Here is a 19,149-nt window from a genome sequence, read left to right as displayed (position 1 = left end):
TCAGCTACGTGGGAGGCTGAGGCTTGACAAGAATTGCTTGAACCTGGGAGGTGGAGGTTGCAATGAATGAAGATCGCACCACTGCACTCCAGCCTGGGTGACAGAGCAAGACTCTGTCTCAAAAAAGAAAAAAAAGGCCGGGCGCGGTGGCTCACGCCTGTAATCCCAGCACTTTGGGAGGCCGAGGCGGGCGGATCATGAGATCAGGAGATTGAGACCATCTTGGCTAACACGGTGAAACCCCGTCTCTACTAAAAATACAAAAAAATTAGCCAGGCGTGGTGGCGGGTGCCTGTAGTCCCAGCTACTCGGGAGGCTGAGGCAGGAGAATGGCGTGAACCCAGGAGGTGGAGCTTGCAGTGAGCCGAGATCGTGCCACTGCACTCCAGCCTGGGCGAGAGAGCGAGACTCCATCTCAAAAAGAAAAAAAACCCATGTTGTTCAAGGCTCAACTATAAATGTTAGCCAATATTATTGCTGTTATTGTAATTAGGCAACTATTCAGTTCTTGCTCTGCCTTGGTATAGCCCTTCACCTGAAATTAACGTTAAGTTGATAGCTGAAAAGTGTTTTACCACCATAAATGACCTAAAACCATGTCTTGTACCTGGCAGCTGCTTCTTTCTTCCCATCTTCCAGTGTCCTCCAATGAATATGATCTCCAAAACCTAGAAGGAAAGAACTTTATAAGCATTCACACAATGAACAAAGGGCACAGTCCCAAGAAGGAAGTGTGCATGTTCACAAGATACCCACTAAGAAGGTTTTCTTCTGTCAAGAGCTTGGTGTTCAAGTCCCAGCTCCACCACCTTCTAGGTGTATGGGACCATACCTCAAGCCTCAGTTTTCATACCTGCAAAATAGAGACACCACCACCTAATTCACAGTTTCAAAGGAGGCTAAATTTAAAAATGATGTTAAATGCTTTGTAAACTATCACGGAATATGCTAATAATACTGTAAGAATGAATGAGAATTTCCCACAGAGTAAACATAAAGCAGGTCATAACAAATCATAACCAATTGAAGGTGATTCAGCAATACAGCTTTAGATTCAGAAAGACCTAGGTCCATGACTCCACTTCCTATTATGTGTGTGAAGTTTTGTGAGTGAAGTAAGCTCTCCAAGTCCCAATTTCTTTCTTATTTTCCTCCATCTGTAAAAGCAAGACAATAAGACCTACCTCCAAGTGTTAGTATAAGGATTAAATGAAGTAAGTATTTAAAGCTATTGTTATTATTATTCCCACAATTCACCCAGAGTAATCTTCCTATTTTATTTTTTGAAACTCTTGAACATGTTTTGTAGAATAGCACAGAATGGTCTTTCTAAATCATGTTACTCCAGGAAAAAAACAAAAAACAAAAACAAAAAAACTTTCAAAGGCTTTCCAATGCCCTAAAGATAAAGGTCCAACTCTTGCAGTAGGGTTTACAAAGCCTTTCAGAATATGGCACCTGCCCACCTCTCCAGCCTCACTTTCCACATTTTTCCTAAAATCTCATATATACACCCTATACTTTCACTTTTTTTTTTTTTTTTTTTTTTTTGGAGATAGAGTCTCTCTGTCACCCAGGCTAGAATGCAGTGGTATGATCTCGGCTCACTGCAACCTCCACCTCCCAGGTTCAAGCGATTCTTGTGCCTCAGCCTCCTGAGTAGCTGGAATTACAGGCGCCTGCCACCATGACTGGCTAATTTTTTTTTTGGAGATGGAGTTTTGCTCTTGTTGCCCAGGCTGGAGTGCAATGGCATGATCTCGGCTCACCGCAACCTCCACCTCCTGGGTTCAAGCGATTCTCCTGCCTCAGTCTCCCAAGTAGCTGGGATTACAGGCATGTGCCACCAAGCCTGGCTAATTCTGTATTTTTTGTAAAGACAGGGTTTCTCCATATTGATCAGGCTGGTCTTGAACTCCTGACCTCAGGTGATCTGCCCGCCTCAGCCTCCCAAGCTGCTGGGATTACAGGCGTGAGCCACTGTGCCCGGACTGTAATTTTTGTATTTTTAGTACAGACAGGGTTTCGCCATGTTGGCCAGGCTGGTCTCAAACTCCTGAGCTCAGGTGATCTGCCAGCCTCCTCAGCCTTCCAAAGTGCTGGGATTACAGGCATGAGCCACCGCACCTGGCCCTTTCACTTCTTTAAATGAGAGTAACACACACTCTCTCCCCTCCAGGCTTTCACAATCACTACTACCTGTGCAATTCCTTCCGTCCCTCACCTCCAACTCATTGTTCAGGTATAAGCCTAGAGGGCATTTCTTCTGGTATATCTTCCCTGACTCCCAAAGCACCCTATTCTTACCCCATCACAGCACTCCCCAGGCTGACTTGTAAATGTTTCTGTGTCCATCTCTGGACCATATCTTTCTTATTCCTCTCTGTTTCCTTAGCATTTAGCAGTACACATGGCCACAGTAAGTGCTCCATAAAATATTTGTTGAGCAAATGAATCGTATTTAGATCATATCACAAAAAGAATTTTATATCCAAAAATTATTAGTGATCATAATGCTAGCTGCTATTTACTGACCACCTTATATGTGCCTGACATACCACATGTGTTATCTCATTTAAATTTGGCCTTATTAATAACCCAGTTTTACTTAATCTCTGTATGCTTGTTTTCTCATCTTTAAAAGAGGCATAAAATAATTATATCTCATAAGGTTACTGAATATTAAATAAGAAATATATGCAAAAAACTTAGCATAGTGCTTAGCATATTATAAATGATCAGTAAGTAGTAGCTTTTGTTATTCTATACGATTGAGACTTCTGAGGCTCAGAGAAGTTACATCATCTGTACTGGTCACATAACTGTAAATGGCCAAGCTGAGATTTAAATTGCAATCGTGTGCCATTCTGGTTTACTACACTCATCTTTCAGATTTTTCTTTCTCAGAAATAAATTCAAATCTAATTTTCATCAGTGCTACCACAGGGAAACAAAAGGTCATCCAGATGAGCACATGCAGGCAGTATTGAAACTAACCATCCTCACTTTTCATTCCCAACAGCATGGGATGCTGTCACTTGCCTAAGGCTCAAGATTTGACTCTGAAGAGTGAGTGATTGAGAATGAAATTGAGAGGATGCCCAGGAGAACTGGAAGGTGTCTAACATGATTACCATCACTCTATTGGTCAATATCTAAACTCAGGCAACTGAATCCTGCTTTGGCAAGATGCCCAACTAGACAGTCTGAAGGGATATACACCTACAAAACAATGAAATCCTAGATAAAATGGACTTTCAGTATGTGCTCACTAGACTCAGTAATGACAGAACCCTCCATAAACACAAAGCAAGCTAAAACCTATGAGCAACAAGCAAGTGAGGCTGCCCTGAATGCAAGCGTCCATTATGATGTGGCAAAATGGAGATGAATCTGAAACTCCCACATTAACACAACCCTCAAAAGAGACTAAAGTGATTCCACGTGAGTGGTACCCCCTGGTTTTCAGATGAATCAAATGCCAAAACTTTCTGGAGGAAAAGATTCTCCACTTTAGGCCTCCAGGATAGCCAATGAAGAAGAACAACCATTATGAGCTCACAATCATGGATCACCAAAAATGTGAGAAAAGAAGTCGCCACAAGAACACAAGCAACAAACAGATTTTGATCCCTGAGGAATTCAGATATTAGAATTATCAGCCACAAAATACAGAAATAGCTATGCATGAAATGTTTAAAGAAATAACACATGGAATCACAAAAACAGGCATGCAGCATGCAAAATAAATAGTCAAATTTGGCCAGGTGTGGTGGCTCATGTCTGTAATCCTAGCACTTTGGGAGGCCGACGTGGATGGATTGCCTGAGCTCAGGAGTTCGAGACCATCCTGGGCAACATGGTGAAACCCTGTCTCTACTACAATACAAAAAAATTAGCCAGGTGCCGTGGTGCAAGCCAATAGTCCCAGCTACTTGGGAGGCTGAAGTAGGAGAATTGCTTGAACCTGGCAGGCAGAGTTTACAGTGAGTTGAGATCACGCCACCACACTCCAGCCTGGGTGACAGAGCAAGACTCTGTCTCAAAAAAAAAAAAAAAAAAAGTCAAATCTGTGAAGTCATCAAATAGAACTTCTAGAAATTAAAAATACAGTTTTGTTGAAATACAAAGTGAATGAATATGCAGTGATAAAAGGAAAGGAGTAATCAAGCCACGAAAAGACATTGAAGAACCTTAAATATATACTAAGTGGAAAGAGCAATTTGAAAAAGCTATATACTACATAATTCCAATTACATGACATTGGAAAAAGCAAAATTATGGAGATAGTAACAGATCAGTGGTTAACAGGGATTCTGGGGGAGAGAGATGAATAAGTGGAGCTCAGGATATTTTTGTAACAGTGAAACTATTCTATATGAAACTGTAATGGTGGATACATACTGTTATGGCCTCAATTGTGTCCCCCACCCCACTCCAAAGTTCATATCTTAAAGTCTTTAAAGAGGTAGCTGAGGTAAAATGAGGTCATTGGGGTGGGCCCTTACCCTTATGAGAAGAGGAGATTATGACACAGACAAACTTAAAGGGAAGATCATGTGAAGACATAGAAGACAGCCATCCACAAGAAGAAACCAACCCTACCAAGCCCTTCATATTGGACTTCTAGCCTCCAGAACTGTAAGAAAATAAACTTCTGTTGTTTAAGCCGGTTAGTCTGTGTATTTGTTATGGTAGTCCTAGCAAACGAATACATATGTTATTATACATTTGTCAAAACACATAGAATGTACAACACCAAGAATGAACCCGAATGTAAACTAGGGACTTTGGTTAATAATAATGTATCAATATTGGTTCATCAATTGTAACAAACTATCTTTCAAAAATAAGAGCAAAATAGACATTTTTAGATAAGCTGAGTGATTTTTCCATCCTTCCCTCACAGCCCTCAGAAAAAACAATCCTGCTGACACTGTGATTTTGGACTCCTAGCCTCCAGAACTGTGAGACAATAAATTTCTGTTAAGACACAGTTTGGGCTGTGGATGGTGGCTCATGCCTGTAATCCCAGCACTCTGGGAGGCCGAGGTGAGAGGATCATTTGAGCCCAGGAGTTTGAGACTAGCCTGGGCAACATAGTGAGACCCCATCTCTATAAAAAATAGAAAAATTAGCCAGATGTGGTGGTGCATGCCTATAGTCCTAGCTACTTGGGAGGCAGGGGCAGGAGGATCGATTGGGCCTGTAGTGAGCTGTGATTGCCCCACTGCACTCCAGCCTGGGTGACAGAGCAAGACTCTGTCTCAAAAAAAAAAAAAAAGACACAGTTTGTGGTACTTTCTTACTGTAGCCTTAGCAAACTAATACAGGGGAGCAAGGCAAAAGCAAGGAGACTAATAAAGGGGCTACTACAATAATCCAGGCAAGAGATGATAGTGGACTGGACCAGCTGGGGTGGTAGAGGGGTAAGATACCAATAGGTTCTGGATATATTTCAAAGGCAAAGTTAGCAGGATTTTGCTATGGATATGGGATATGAGAGCAAAAAGAGAAGTCAAGGATCACTCTAAGGTTTTTGGCCTGGACAAGTAGAAGGATGGAGCTGCCATTTACAGTGAGGATGAAAGCATGATTAGAGCATGACCAAGACAGTCCAAGGAGAAAAATTAGATCGAATACATACAACTCTTTCAAAAAATTTTTGACTGGGTGTGGTGGCTCATGCCTATAATCCCAGCACTTTTGGAGGCCAAGGCAGGCAGATCACTTGAGGTCAGGAGTTCGAGACCAGCCTGGTCTAACCTAACATGGTGAAACCCCATCTCTACTAAAAATACAAAAATTAGGCCTGGTGCGGTGGCTCACGCCTGTAATCCCAGCACTTTGGGAGGCCAAGGCAGGCGGATCACAAGGTCAAGAGATCAAGACCATCCTGGCCAACATGGTGAAACCTCATCTCTACTAAAAAAAAAAAAAAAAAAAAAAAAATATATATATATATATATATATATATATATATATATATATATATATATATATTAGCCGGGTATGGTGGCACGCACCTGTAATTCCAGCTACTCAGGAAGCTGAAGCATGAGAACTGCTTGAACTTGGGAGGCGAAGGTTGCAGTAAGCCAAGATCATGCCACTGCACTCCAGCCTGGGTAACAGAGTGAGACTCTGTCTCAAAAAGAAAAGAATTTTGCTGTACCAGGGACAATTGAAAGCTGACAGAAATGATACAATAAAGATAGGAAAAAGGGGTAATACAACATGAGAAGGGAGAGTCACTGGTAAAATATTGGTGAGTCGGTGAGAGGAGACGCGATTTAGCACTCAAGTAGAGGGATTAGCCTTTGCTAGGAATAATGATGGTTTATCAGGTAACAACAGGAAAGGGAGCATGTATGAACACTAGTGGGTAAATGCAGTAGTGAAAATTTTTGAAAGGCCTCTTCCGATTCCTTCTGTCTTCTGGTAAAGAGGGACCATAATTACTAACTGAGAGCAAGGACTGTGGAAGAAGTATTGGAGATTTGAAAAGACAGGAAGAAGTATGAAATAGTCCCCTAGGAGAGAATCAGAGAAAATAAAAAGGATAGCTAAAGGACATATTTCAGGTAGGAAATGATCCCAGAGGAAGGCCTAGATACAAAGAATAGTGAGCAAATAAACCAGCAAACATGTAGATAAATATGTAAATATTATCTGTATAGCAATTTATAATGCCCAATTTGTAGAGTTAAAAAAGAAAGAGAGAGAGAACTAAGCCAGGCACAATGTGCACCTGTAGTCCCAGCTACTCTGGAGGTTGAGTCAGGAGGATTGCTTGAGCCCCGGAGTTTGAGGCCAGTCTGGGCAACAGGATGAGACTCTATCTCTAAAAAATAAATAACTAAGTTTCAAAAAAAAAATTAAAATTAGAACTAAATATGAGACAACTCCTTATAAGTGAAGAGTAGGTGATTGAAATTAAATGTTCTAAAGTCCCTCTTACCACTGGGGGTATAATAGTGTTAGATTTTGTTAAGTATGCAAGTAAAATTTCAAGAGTTACTACTAAAAGAAAAGAACTAGAATGCCAACTTCCAAACTAATAGAGGAGATAAAATAAGAACAAGCAAATATTCAACCCCCAAAGAAAGGGCAAAAAGAAAAAAAAAGCACAGAAAAAAACAGTAGAAACTGGATAACAGAAACAAGAGCTGTTCTGTCAATAATCACAACAAATATAAGTGGACTAAACTTGCCAATTAAAGTGAAAAGACAAAAATTGTCAGACTTGGTTTAAGAAAAAAGTACCTCTACGATGCTTATAAAAGCATACCTAGCCAGTTGTGGTGGCTCACACCTATAATCCCAGCATTTTGGGAGGCCAAGGCAGGAGGATCACTTGAAGTTAGAAGTTCGAGGCCAGTCTGGGCAACATAGAGAAACCTCACCTCTACAAAAAAATTTAAAAATTAGCTGGATGCAGTGGCATGTGCCTATAGTCCCAGCTACTCAGGAGGCTGATGTCAGAGGATTGCTTGAGGCCAGGAGTTCGAGGATACAGTGAGCTATGATGGCACCACTGCACTCTAGCTCGGGCAACAGAGGGTGACCCTGTTTCTTTTCTTTAAAAAAAAAAAAAAAAAAAAAAAAAAGCATGCCTAAAACAGAAGGACTTACAGAAGTCCAATGCCAAACAAAATAGAGTCAAGGAAGCTAGATTAATATAAGGTTAAATAAAATTTCTCAGCCAGGCACAGTGGCTCATGCCTGTAATCCCATTACTTTGGGAGGCTGAGGCAGGCAGATCACTTGAGTTCAGGAGTTCAAGACCAGCCTGGCCAACCCCATCTCTACCAAAAATTTAAAAATTAGCTGGGTGTGGTGGCGCACACCTATAATCCCAGCTTTCTGGGAGGCTGAGGTGGGAGAATCGCTTAAACCCAGGAGGCAGGGGTTGCAGTGAGCCAAGATCAGGCCACTGCACTCCAGCCTGAGTGACAGAGTGAGACAATGTCTCAAAAAAATAATAATAATTAATTAATTAATTAAAATAAATTCTCCATGTACCTAGGCCACTCAGAAGCTAGGTGTCAAACCTTACAATCACGTAAGGTTATTACTAATAGAGACCTAGAACAGCACTGTAAAGTAGAACTTACTGCAATGAGCTGTTCAATATGGTAGTCACTAGCCACATGTGGCTACAGAACAATTGAAATGTAGACAATCCAGCTGAGCTCAACTTTTACTTTTATTTAACTTTAATAAATTTAAAGAGTCACAACACTAGAGATTTAGTCTAACCCTCTTATTTTACTGAGGCCTAGAAAAGAAGTTATCCAACACTCCAAGGTAGACCACAACCAAAATTTAAGTCTCCTGACTCCTAATTAGCATTCTTTTCTAATACCCCAGTACTTCCCAAGCTGTTCTGCTGCAATATCCCTAGAGTAAGTCTAGAGGTATAACGTGAAAATAGTCCACTGTGGCTGGGCGCGGTGGCTCAAGCCTTTGGGAGGCTGAGGCGGGTGGATCACAAGGTCAGGAGTTTGAGACCAGCCTGGTCAACACAGTGAAACCCCGTCTCTACTCTACAAAAATTATCCAGGCATGGTGGCAGGTGCCTGTAATCCCAACTACTTGGGAGGCTGAGGCAAGAGAATCGCTTGAACCTAGGAGGGGAAGGTTGCAGTGAGCTGAGATTGCGTCACTGCACTCCAGCCTAGGCAACAGAGCAAGACTGTCTCAACAACAACAACAAAATAGTCTACTGCATGTACAAAATTTCCTTGAGAATTCATATTAAAATTTACATTGGAATTTTTTATAATAGTAATAATCACCACCACCACTTATTAAGCAATTGCATTTTTTTTTTTTTTTTTTGGTAGAGACAGGATCTTGCTATGTTGCCCATGCTGGTTTTGAACTCCTGGCCTCAAGCAATCCGCCCGCCTTGGCCTCCCAAAGTGCTAGGATTATAGGCATGAGCCACTGCACCCAGCCTAAGTGCTTATTTTATGTAATAATTATATTATAATAACAATATTAATGACTAACACATGAAATTTATTATGTGCCAGGTACTTAAATGCTTTTATATGTGTTAACTTATTTAATCTTCACAACAACTTTATGAGGTAGAAACTCTAATTATCCCTTTATAAATAAGGAAGCTGAACTGAAACAGCTTGCCCAAGGTTATGTTGCCAGTAAGTGGCAGAGCTGGGACTAGAATCTAGGTGGTTGGGTTCCAGGGTCTGTAGTTAACAACCATTCACTACACTTTACTGTCTCTCTAGCAAACATTAAATGAACAAACGAATGCAGCTTCACCAAAGCAGAATGGGAACACCAACTTCAGATCTGGAAAACTTGGGCCTTTTGTTTCCCTCTCAAAAAGATGTTTAAAAGGTACAATGTTTACCTTGTTACTAAAAACATCCATTCCCCAGCACCACTAACACTCCCACCTGTGCCAACATGGAACATCTGAAGGCAGTCCAATTTCCTAAAGTGTCACCTGTATAGCCACTTAATTTATGCCAGTTATCTGCAAAGTAAAGTCTCCCACATCAGCAACTCCTACCCTGTAACATTAATTTTTAAAAAAAGAAAAGCAACCATTTCTAAACACAGCATTCAATCAGAATTTTCAATCCCTTCATCCAAAAATTGTTTTAATGAATGTAAGCTAAAGACATCTGAAAAGTATTATCCACCCCCTCCTAGCTGATGAAACCTAAATAACAAAAGGTCAAGAATCAGAGCTGGCAGCCAAGCCTCTCAAACAGGGAACACTGTACCCAAGACATAGAACATAGTGGCTAAATACTGATTGTCTCAGTCAAACAGACCTGCATTAGAATTCTTGTTCAGCCACTTACCATTTTCATAAATGCAAAATATGGCTAACAAAAACATGTATCCCATAGGCTGTTGTGAATGTGAGTAGAACACTGTGTGGGAGGTAAACACACTTCATATGTGTTAGTGCCAAATTTTTATTCCAGAGACTTGACAAAGTTATCCATTTTTGTTTCAGGCAGAAGAGCACAAGAACCACTCCCAATGACAGCTTTCTAGTTTCTCCTTTAAACTTTAGAGGAGTTTCTGCACTGAGAGACTGGAATGGTATGCTGGTTAAGGGCACTGGCTCTGGGATTTGTATTCCAGCTAGTCCACTGGACTCCTGTGCCTCATTTGAGGTTTTTTTATCTGTGAAGTGGGGATAATGAGAAAAACATTGTCCATCTCATAGGGCTATTATGGGGCTTAGTCAATACATGAAAAATGCACACAACAGCACCTGGAGGATAGTAAATGTAGAGTAAATATTGGTCACTACTTCTCCCCATGGGTGATGTATTCCAAATTTTTAGTCCATGGAGAACAATGTAATTATTTTGGAACTCTATAGAACATTAGAGCAGGAAGAGATCTTAGGAAGTACTTCTAGTCCAACTCTCTCATTGATTAATTGGTTGTCACGTAGGACCAGAACTAAATGGCCTGATCAGGATTACAATCCAGGCCTCCCAATTTCTTTATTTTTTTTTTTGATACAGAGTATCACTCTGTTGCCCAGGCTGGAGTGCAGTGGCACTATCTTGGCTCACTGCAACCTCTGCCTCCCAGGTTCAAGCAATTCTCCTGCCTCAGCCTCCCGAGTAGCTAGGATTACAGGCGTGTGCCACCACGCCTGGCTAATTTTTGTATTTTTTTTAGTAGCGATGGGGTTTCGCCATGTTGGCCAGGCTGGTCTTGAACTCCTGACCTCAGGTGATTGACCTGCCTCAGCCTCCCAAAGTGCTGGGATAACAGGCGTGAGCCACTGTGCCCAGCCTGGGGCTCCTAATTTCTATTTAGTGCTAAGTCCACATCACTGTGCTGCTTCTTCTTAATGAAAACAGTAGAGATCATTCAGTCTTTCCTCTCTGCAAACCACCAGGCCATCGTCCCGAAAGAGCTAGAGCTAAACATCTGGGAAGAAATCCATCTCATTAAGACTTTCAGCAAACATTGCCTCAGGTAGCACTTTTTTGGAAGGTAGCGTAAGTGGGGTATAATCTACTTCCCAAGAATCCATACCCAAGAGATACATAAAACAAAAGTTTGAAATAGTATTAATTCCTTTTAGGGATTATTATTATTATTTCCATGGGAGGAAATAATACTGGTTAATATTTATTAAATATTTTCTAAGTGTCCGACACAATATTAAGTGCCTTTTGTTTTTGGATTGAATCCTCCCAACCCAGCCCCACTGCCCTAAGCTGCCCTTCTATGTGCTCCTGCACATACCTGGTATTTCCCTGCTTAAAGCACATATCATGCTGCCATGTAACTGTCTGCTTACTTGTCTTGGTATCTTACCAGACTGCAAGCTGAAAAAGGACAGGAATCACAATTATCTTGTTTATCATTCATTTCTTCTTTCAACAAATATTCCTGAGCATGAACAAGACAGAAATAGTCCTGGTTCACTGTGGCAGATATGCCCTGCTTACAATGTGACCTCAACATACCTCCCATTGGGGGTGAGGGTGGGGGTCCTAATATTCCATTCCCTTGAATCTGCCCCTACAGGGTACTGTGGAAGTGATGCTATGTGCCTTGTAAGGCTAGGTGACAAAAATGCCATGCATTTCCACCTTGTTCTCTTATGGCACGCACTCTTGGAATCCAGCCTCCCATAAAGCTACTGTGAGGAAACCCATAGGAGCCCATGCAGAAAGATCACATGGAGAGGTAACCAGCTTAGCCAAGGCCCCAGTCATCATAGAACAGGGACAAGCCTTTCCCAGTGTGCCTTGTTTGAATTCCTTACTCACACAATTGTGAGCATAATAAAATGATTTCTTCATGCCCACTAAATTTTGGAGTGATTTATTACACAACAATGGTAACTGGAACAACCACACAAAGCTTAATATCTAACAAGGAATAAAAATACAAAATACCTGATTCCAAGGTATTACCTACACCTAACACAGTAACTTGAACAGAGTAAATTATTTGTTGAGTGTCTGAGGTAGTTATGATGCCCATTTTGTAGATGAGGAACTGAGGCCTTGAGAGTTAAGAAACTTGCCCAAGGCTACTCAGCTAGTGAGTGGCAGAACAAATTAAAACTCAGATCTAGGCCTGGCGCAGTGGCTCACGCCTATAATCCCAAAACTTTGGGAGGCCAAGGAGGGAGGATCACCTGAGGTCAGGAGTTTGAGATCAGCCTGGCCAACATGGTGAAACTCCATCTCTACTAAAAATACAAAAAAATACAAAAAAAAAAAAAATTAGCTGGGCATAGTGGCACATGCCTGTAGTCCCAGCTACTCGGGAGGCTGAGGCAGGAGAATCATTTGAACCCGGGAGGCAGAAGTTGCAGTGAGCCGAGACCGCACCACTCCACTCCAGCCTGGCAGAGTGAGACTCCGTCTCAAAAACAAAAGCAAAAAAACAAACAGAAAAAACAGCAAAGAAAAAACTCAGATCTAAGCCCACGTACCCAACACTCTACTCTTCTGTTACTCTCAGTACTTACAACTTTACTTTAAATATACAGTAGCTGGCTGGGCGCAGTGGCTCATGCCTGTAATCCTAGCACTTTGGGAGGCCGAGGCGGGCAGATCATGATGTCAGGAGTTCGAGACCAGCCTGGCCAACATAGTGAAACCCCGTCTCTACTAAAAATACAAAAAATTAGCCAGACGTGGTGGCAGGCACCTGTAATCCCAGCTACTCGGGAGGCTAAGGCAGGAGAATCGCTTGAACCCAGGAGGCGGAGGTTGCAGTGAGCCAAGATCATGCCACTGGACTCCAGCCCGAGCAACAGTGCGAGACTCTGTCTAAAAAACAAAACAACAAAAAAAACAGTAGTCTGTTTTAAAATGGGATTGTCAGTATTTAAAACATTCTGGCCTAACAGGATTTGTCATGCAGTTTCATCACTGAGATGGAAACCCACATATTACCTTCTCCAAAAAGCTTCTCCTGACCTTCATAATTCAAGTGATGCCAGCTCCACCAACCTCCCCAGCCTTTCTACTTCCTATTCCATCACAGTCTTGTTGTTTTCCCAGCACTTGTTCCTAGTTGAAACTGTCTTATTAATTTGTTCATGAGTCTACTCTGTCTCTCTGACATGAATATAAGCTCCACCAGAGTAGGAACCTTGTCTGTCCTGTTTACAGCTATATCCCTAGTGCCCAGGACAGTGCCTGAAATATAGGAGGTGATCAAAAATTATTTACGGAATGAAGGAATGATTGCATTCAGGCAAAATGAATGCCCACCCAATCTTATTACTCACCAATAGATGTGAAAATAGAGAGGATAAGAGAAAACAAAAACAGAAGGATTGCAGCAGAATCATTCCATACAGTAAGGTCAGTGAAAAAAAAAAAAGGAAGAGGGGTTGGGATCCATGCTACAATTCATCTACTTAGAAAAGCATAAACTCTGAGTTCACAGACTGTCAGTCCAACTTTCAACTAAGTAAGGGCTGATGAGGAGAGAGGTGTTAAAACTTAGAATGGAGATGTAGGTAATGGATGGAGTAGGGGGCCACACCTCCTAACCTCCATTCATAACCACTGATCGCTCACTTACAAAAAAACTTCGCTGAACCACAGCAAGGACAATTGTTGGGGAGCCTTAAACAGCAGGCCTTCTACCCTTCGCTTGGCTCTTGCTATGCACTAGATACAGCTACCTGGGATGCAGGTGCTGTTTCCCAAAGGCAAGCAAGTGGCAGTAACCTAGCTCTTCGCGGAAGAAGTAAGGAGAGAAATCTTCAGACCCAGAACAGGGTTCTCTGCATATGCAGGTCCCCAACGGCTCTATTTCTCCCAGGTGGGAAGGTGACCGTTCCTCAGGACCTCCCAAGTGCTAGGCACTATGCCGGGCTCTTAACATGCTTTCCTTAATTTACGGGCCATTCCTTCCCCCCAACCCAATAATTTAGAGAGGCCTCAAGTACAACTTCTCCATTCCCCAGACCCGCTACTCTCTACCCCAAGAAATCTTCAAACTCCAGGAGCGGTTGGGGAAGATAAAAAGAAATCTGGAGTGGCCTAAGAGTTAGAATGGGAGGGGAACGGTGATAGGGCAAGAAGAGATTATACTGGGATCAGTATAGTAAAGATCAGTAAAGAGAAGATAAGAACGCGGTCTGACCCTTTCCAAGCCCATTATGTCCATCAGAAGAGATGACGAGGAGCAGGAAACTGAAGCCCAGCAAACAGGTGGCCCCGAGACGAGGCCGCGTCTCCATGGCAGTAGGTGCGCGGGGCCACGGGGCTGAGCGGACGCAGGGCCGGAGTCCCAGCAGACGGTCCACACAGTTCGCCGAGCGCCGCTCAGCACAACCCCTCTACTTCCCAGATTTTTTTTTTTTTCAAACTCTGAAGGAAGTGATGTTAGGCGGATGTGGGTGGTGCCTCCGGGGTCCGGTTTGGGATGGAGTGAGTTTAAAGGTGCAGATCACGTAGAAGGGTACGAGAGCTGTTCTCGAGCGCGAGTTGCTTTCTGTGGATTCTGGGTGTCCAGGTCCCGGGACGGAGCGGGAAAATGTAGGCCAAGATAGTAGGGTCGGGGGAGAGGTTCGGGAGAACCGTTGCTCCTCGCGTCCGCCACCCAGTCCAGCCCCTCCCCCCAAGAACCGCTGCACTTCCTAGTCAAAAGCAAATTATTGATTCGTGAGGTCAGTCGCTCCCAACAGTGGGCGGATTGCCTACTGGCCTCGGATTCTCCTTACCCCTCCACAAATCAAGACTGGACAACTGGATTTCATTGTTAGGTTCCTGCGAGGGTCTCTGAGGAGACCTGGCAAGCCTGTTCTGCGGTGCGTGGGCTCGTGCCGTGCAGACATGCACTTTCCCGCTGGAGAAGCTCTGTACCTTATTTTTCCTTGCAACCGCAAATCTTCTACTCAGGGATGATGCAACCAACTGATGCAAGCTCCAAGAAAACCAAACTTGGGACCTCTTATTGCAAAACTGACTTAGGTGGACTTAGGACACCAGGATATAAGTCACTGCAGGCTAAAGTGTAAAGCTTCTGGTTATTTTTCTTGTAGCTTGAGGATTTCTTCCCAATTTTTCCCCTTCTCTGTATAACAAACAGGTGAAAATGTCCGGTCTTTTTCTTCCTGGTACTAGTTGAGTCCTAAAGTCCGTACTTAATGCATAGCGAAAAAGCGACCTAACAAAAGTACACACCCAAATAAAAACATACCGACCACCCTTTTATTAGGTTCCCTAAAATTGTAGGCAGGGACACAATAGAACGCTCGGGAGACTGCAAGCCCCAGGATGCCGCGCGGCCACCTGCACCTGCCGCCACTAGCACTAAGAGGGATGCGCAAAGCAGGCGGGGCGTTGGAGTTCAGATGTTCGCTCCCGGGATAGGCTGCCCCGGAGAGGGAGAGGCGGGGTCGGCTGTATCACGTGGATCTGCTCCCGCCGCCGCCGCCGCCGCCGCCGTCGTCTTTCTCTGTCTCGGCTGAGGCAGCCATCTTTCTCTTGCCGCGTGCTGGTGTTGGAGGACCCTCCCTGCTTCAGGTGAGACCCCCGGCGGTCCCGCCACTTCACGGCCATAGGCCGCTGCGCACGGTCTCCCCCCGCCCTCTCCTTCCGACACCCGCCAACCGCTCAGGCTGCCACTTCCGCCGTGGTGCGGCGAGCGGGGGCGGAGGCGGCTGGCTTGGCCTGTCGGTTACCGGCGGCGCAGCTGGGGGTCGGCACCTGTGGGAAGGTCCCCAGCACCACCGCCCCCTGTGGGAGCGAGCGGGCCCGCGCTGTTGCCGCCCAGACCCTGTCCCAGGAGGCGGGTGGACGCCCCTCCTCTGTTCCATTACTCCTCGCTCAGAACAGCAGTGTTGTGTGCTTTGAGCTTTATACAGGCTCTCTGTTGTCCTCTCATTTGATGCTCCCAGTCTACAGATAGGGAAGCTGAGGTTACCACTTCCCGCCCTTGAGTCCAGGGAACCGAACTCAGTTGCAGCGCTCTTCACCTTGTAATGGCAATGTTTGTTTACAAGTCGGCGTCCCTTGCCCATCTTTATAACCCCCCTCCCACTGCCTGCTGACCGACAGGCTCAGTGTTGCACAGCTAGTGAATGGCGGTTTCAACTTCCGTTCCCACATTCTTGCAGTTTACCATAGTTGTCCCCTCGGGAGTGGTAACAATAGTTACCAGTAACTGTGTATCTTCTGTGAACCATTCCCTGTGGTTGATAATGTTTTAACCCTCAAAACAACCCTGTGAAGTACGTGGTGTTATACCTTTCCAAATGCAGGAGGAATACAAGTTCAGAGAAGAAAAATACCTTTCCCAACTGGTAGAACCTTGGTCTTTCTGATTCCAAAGCCTGTGCTTGTCTTAGAGAAACCCTACATAATAAAAAGTCAGGACTCAAGGTTGCAATTATTTTTATCTCTGTGTAAACATGATGTATGTGAAAGTGCCTACCACAATGCTTCTAACTTAGGCACTTAATAAATATAAACCTGTTTACACCCTTTCTTGAGTCCTTGAGAACAGTGCTAAAAGATCCTGGGATCCCCAAGGAAGAACTCATTAATCATGTGGCTTTAGGAAGTTACTTCTCCCTTTTGGGCTTAGGAAGGGACTTCTCCCTTCTGGGCCCTTATTTCCTAATCTATTAAGATGGGAGGGAGGGAACTGTTTCGTTTGTAATTTATACTTTGCTGGTGCTAGCAGATGTTGAGATGACATCACAGATAGGAATGATGGGTGCAATAAAGTAGAGGTTGATTGAGAATAGAGAATTAAACCAGGTGATCTTGGAGGTCTACTCCAGATTCTGAGCTTGACATCGCATAGACTGAGTCCAGTCCTCTTTCCTACTTGAATTCCACACACCACAACTTGCCAAGAAACAAAAGACTACTCTTGTTCCTCCCCTACTGCCTTCAGCTCTCAGTCTCCCTAAAATCATTTTTCTCTGAGATACTCCTTAGGAACAAAATTTCTCAATTCTGTTGTCCTGACCACCTGGAATGGAATCTGTTCTTTCATCTATACCTTGATTTGAAGAGTTAATTTTGTTCTTGCTTTTATTTCAAACAAGTCAAGACTTTGTCTTGGCATCCCAACCTCTGTCTGTTCTCTTGGGAATTGTTACTTCAAAATGCAGAAGAATCCCAAAGGGTTTACCAAGTATCTAGGTCTAATGTTTTTCCTTAGCCCCTTTTTTTTGCAATAAATTCCTTTGGCTCTTTGTTAGTTCACTACACTCTCATGGCCACATTCCTTTGAGAAAAGTGAATGTTGGTCCTTTTCTGTGGATATTTGAGCATAGGAATTGGGATTTAAGTCATCAAATTTAAGTCTATGGCAGAGCTAAGATTGGCACACATTTAAGACTTCTTGTTTTGGACTCTAAACACACTTCCTCCTATAAAAGTGTTTTTAGCTGCTTCAGCATTGTGATACAGCGCTGAGCAGAGTGAAGAATCATAAATTCTAAATATTATTTGGGATCTGGACATTAGCCTTAAAGAAGAGATAGATATATAGGTTATTGCCTAAGGACAGTGTCAAAGTACAAAATGGTTAGTAATTATATAGTCTTTGATGCTGCTTTTTTTAATCTCTCAAATGAAGCAAACAGTATTTTTTTCATGTGAATGATGACTATACAGGGTTTAGAGAATTGGCCAAAGAAGGTTTGATAACAACCTAGTCCCTTATTCCCTCCCTCACATCTCAGTAATGATTTGTTGATCTGCAGAACAAGTAAAACAAGACTTTTAATTTGGCTTTTTTTTTTTTTTTTTGAGACTGAGTTTCGCTCTTATTGCTCAGGCTGGAGTGCAATGGCATGATCTCGGCTCACTGCAACCTCCGCCTCCCGGGTTCAGGCGATTCTCCTGCCTCAGCCTTCTGAGTAGCTGGGATTACAGGCATGTGCCACCACGCCCGGCTAATTTTGTATTTTTAGTAAAGACAGGTTTCTCCATGTTGGTCAGGCTGGCCTCGAACTCCCGACCTCAGGTGATCCACCCGCCTCGGCCTCCCAAAGTGCTGGGATTACAGGCGTGAGCCACCGTGCCGGGCCTGAATTTGGCTTTTCTTTGTTTATGTAATGTGGAATGTGATGACCCATTATAAACTTAAGAATGTTTTTTTCTTAGTGGGATTATCACTGACCAGACTAGATTCATGACTATAATTTTAGAATCTTCAAAATCAAGATTAACTTTAAAAAGCTTGTTTTAGGAGTCTCCTCTCCCCCCCCCCCAACATTTATTACTGTAGCAAAGATATGTTTTTGTTAAATTGTGCAATGAAGCATTTTACCCTGTATGCAAGAATGTCTTGACAAGTATAACATACTATATCAGTGCAGGGTATTGAATGAACTCTGGAGAGTGCTGCAGAAGCACCAAATGTCTGAAAACCTGGTTCTCTTTCCCCATTATTAACATACCATCTGACCTTGAATAGAGGACATGACTACTTGATATCTTGACAGCTAGACAGCCTTTTGTTGAATTTCTTCTTTGTTCAGCTTTTTTTTCCTTTTGTCATCTTTATGGTTTATAAGAAATACAGAATGTGATTTGGGAGGAAAAAAATCTACTTGAAGATTTTGCTAATAACATTTGGTAACAGCTCTCTGCTGTAAAAATCTTTGGGGGAAAAAAACTGGCTTGCCTACAGAGATTTCATAATTGGTTAGGCTTAACTGAATGCCAAAGGATTGAATCATGTTTTAAGGAGGGATCTTTGAATAGGTGACTTTGAATCCCATTCTATTTTCTGTTTGTATATTTGATTCCCTCATGGTAATTTAATTTTGATTTTTAAAAATATCTGGTTTATGAAGCTAGAACAAGTTATTAATGTTTATTAAGAATATAGACAGTATTAATATGGTCATGGTGTTGATGCATACTACAAGCTCAGTGAACCAGAAGGTACTGTTGGATAAACAGTTTGTTAATTTCGGCAAAAGAGTGACTTTAACAAATCTATTTTTCCCCCCCTAGATTTACCAACAGCATGAATCAAGAAAAGTTAGCCAAACTTCAGGCTCAGGTCCGGATAGGGGGCAAGGTGAGTGTGGCATAAGAAAAATTGATAGGAGAATGTATGATTACCAGATAGTGTTATTATTTCGGATTTGTGGTCATTGAAAATCTAAAATCTTTTCAATAATCA

General features: G+C 42.9%; 2 protein-coding genes across 3 annotated transcripts in view; one reads left to right on the top strand and one right to left on the bottom strand.

Moving 5' to 3' along the window:
* TXNDC12 (thioredoxin domain containing 12) overlaps positions 1–15,497 on the bottom strand; it is a 36,236-nt gene extending 20,739 nt beyond the window's left edge. Inside the window, exons 1-2 of the mRNA XM_008976316.4 lie at positions 14,137–15,497; positions 608–668 (exon numbers count right to left, since the gene is read on the bottom strand). Of these exons, the coding sequence (XP_008974564.1) occupies positions 608–668; positions 14,137–14,233 (158 nt within the window). The 5' untranslated portion in view covers positions 14,234–15,497. The remainder of the gene's footprint in view (positions 1–607; positions 669–14,136) is intronic.
* BTF3L4 (basic transcription factor 3 like 4) overlaps positions 15,388–19,149 on the top strand; it is a 32,305-nt gene continuing 28,543 nt past the window's right edge. For both annotated transcript variants that reach the window (XM_003805891.6, XM_003805890.6), the window contains exons 1-2: positions 15,388–15,521; positions 18,978–19,044. In XM_003805891.6, the coding sequence (XP_003805939.1) occupies positions 18,991–19,044 (54 nt within the window). In that variant the 5' untranslated portion in view covers positions 15,388–15,521; positions 18,978–18,990. The remainder of the gene's footprint in view (positions 15,522–18,977; positions 19,045–19,149) is intronic.

The sequence above is a fragment of the Pan paniscus genome, chromosome 1 (genome assembly GCF_029289425.2).
Source record: "Pan paniscus chromosome 1, NHGRI_mPanPan1-v2.0_pri, whole genome shotgun sequence".
Lineage (NCBI taxonomy): Eukaryota > Metazoa > Chordata > Mammalia > Primates > Hominidae > Pan > Pan paniscus.
Note: the sequence above shows the minus strand (reverse complement) of the source record. Positions and strands in the feature narration are given on the sequence as shown.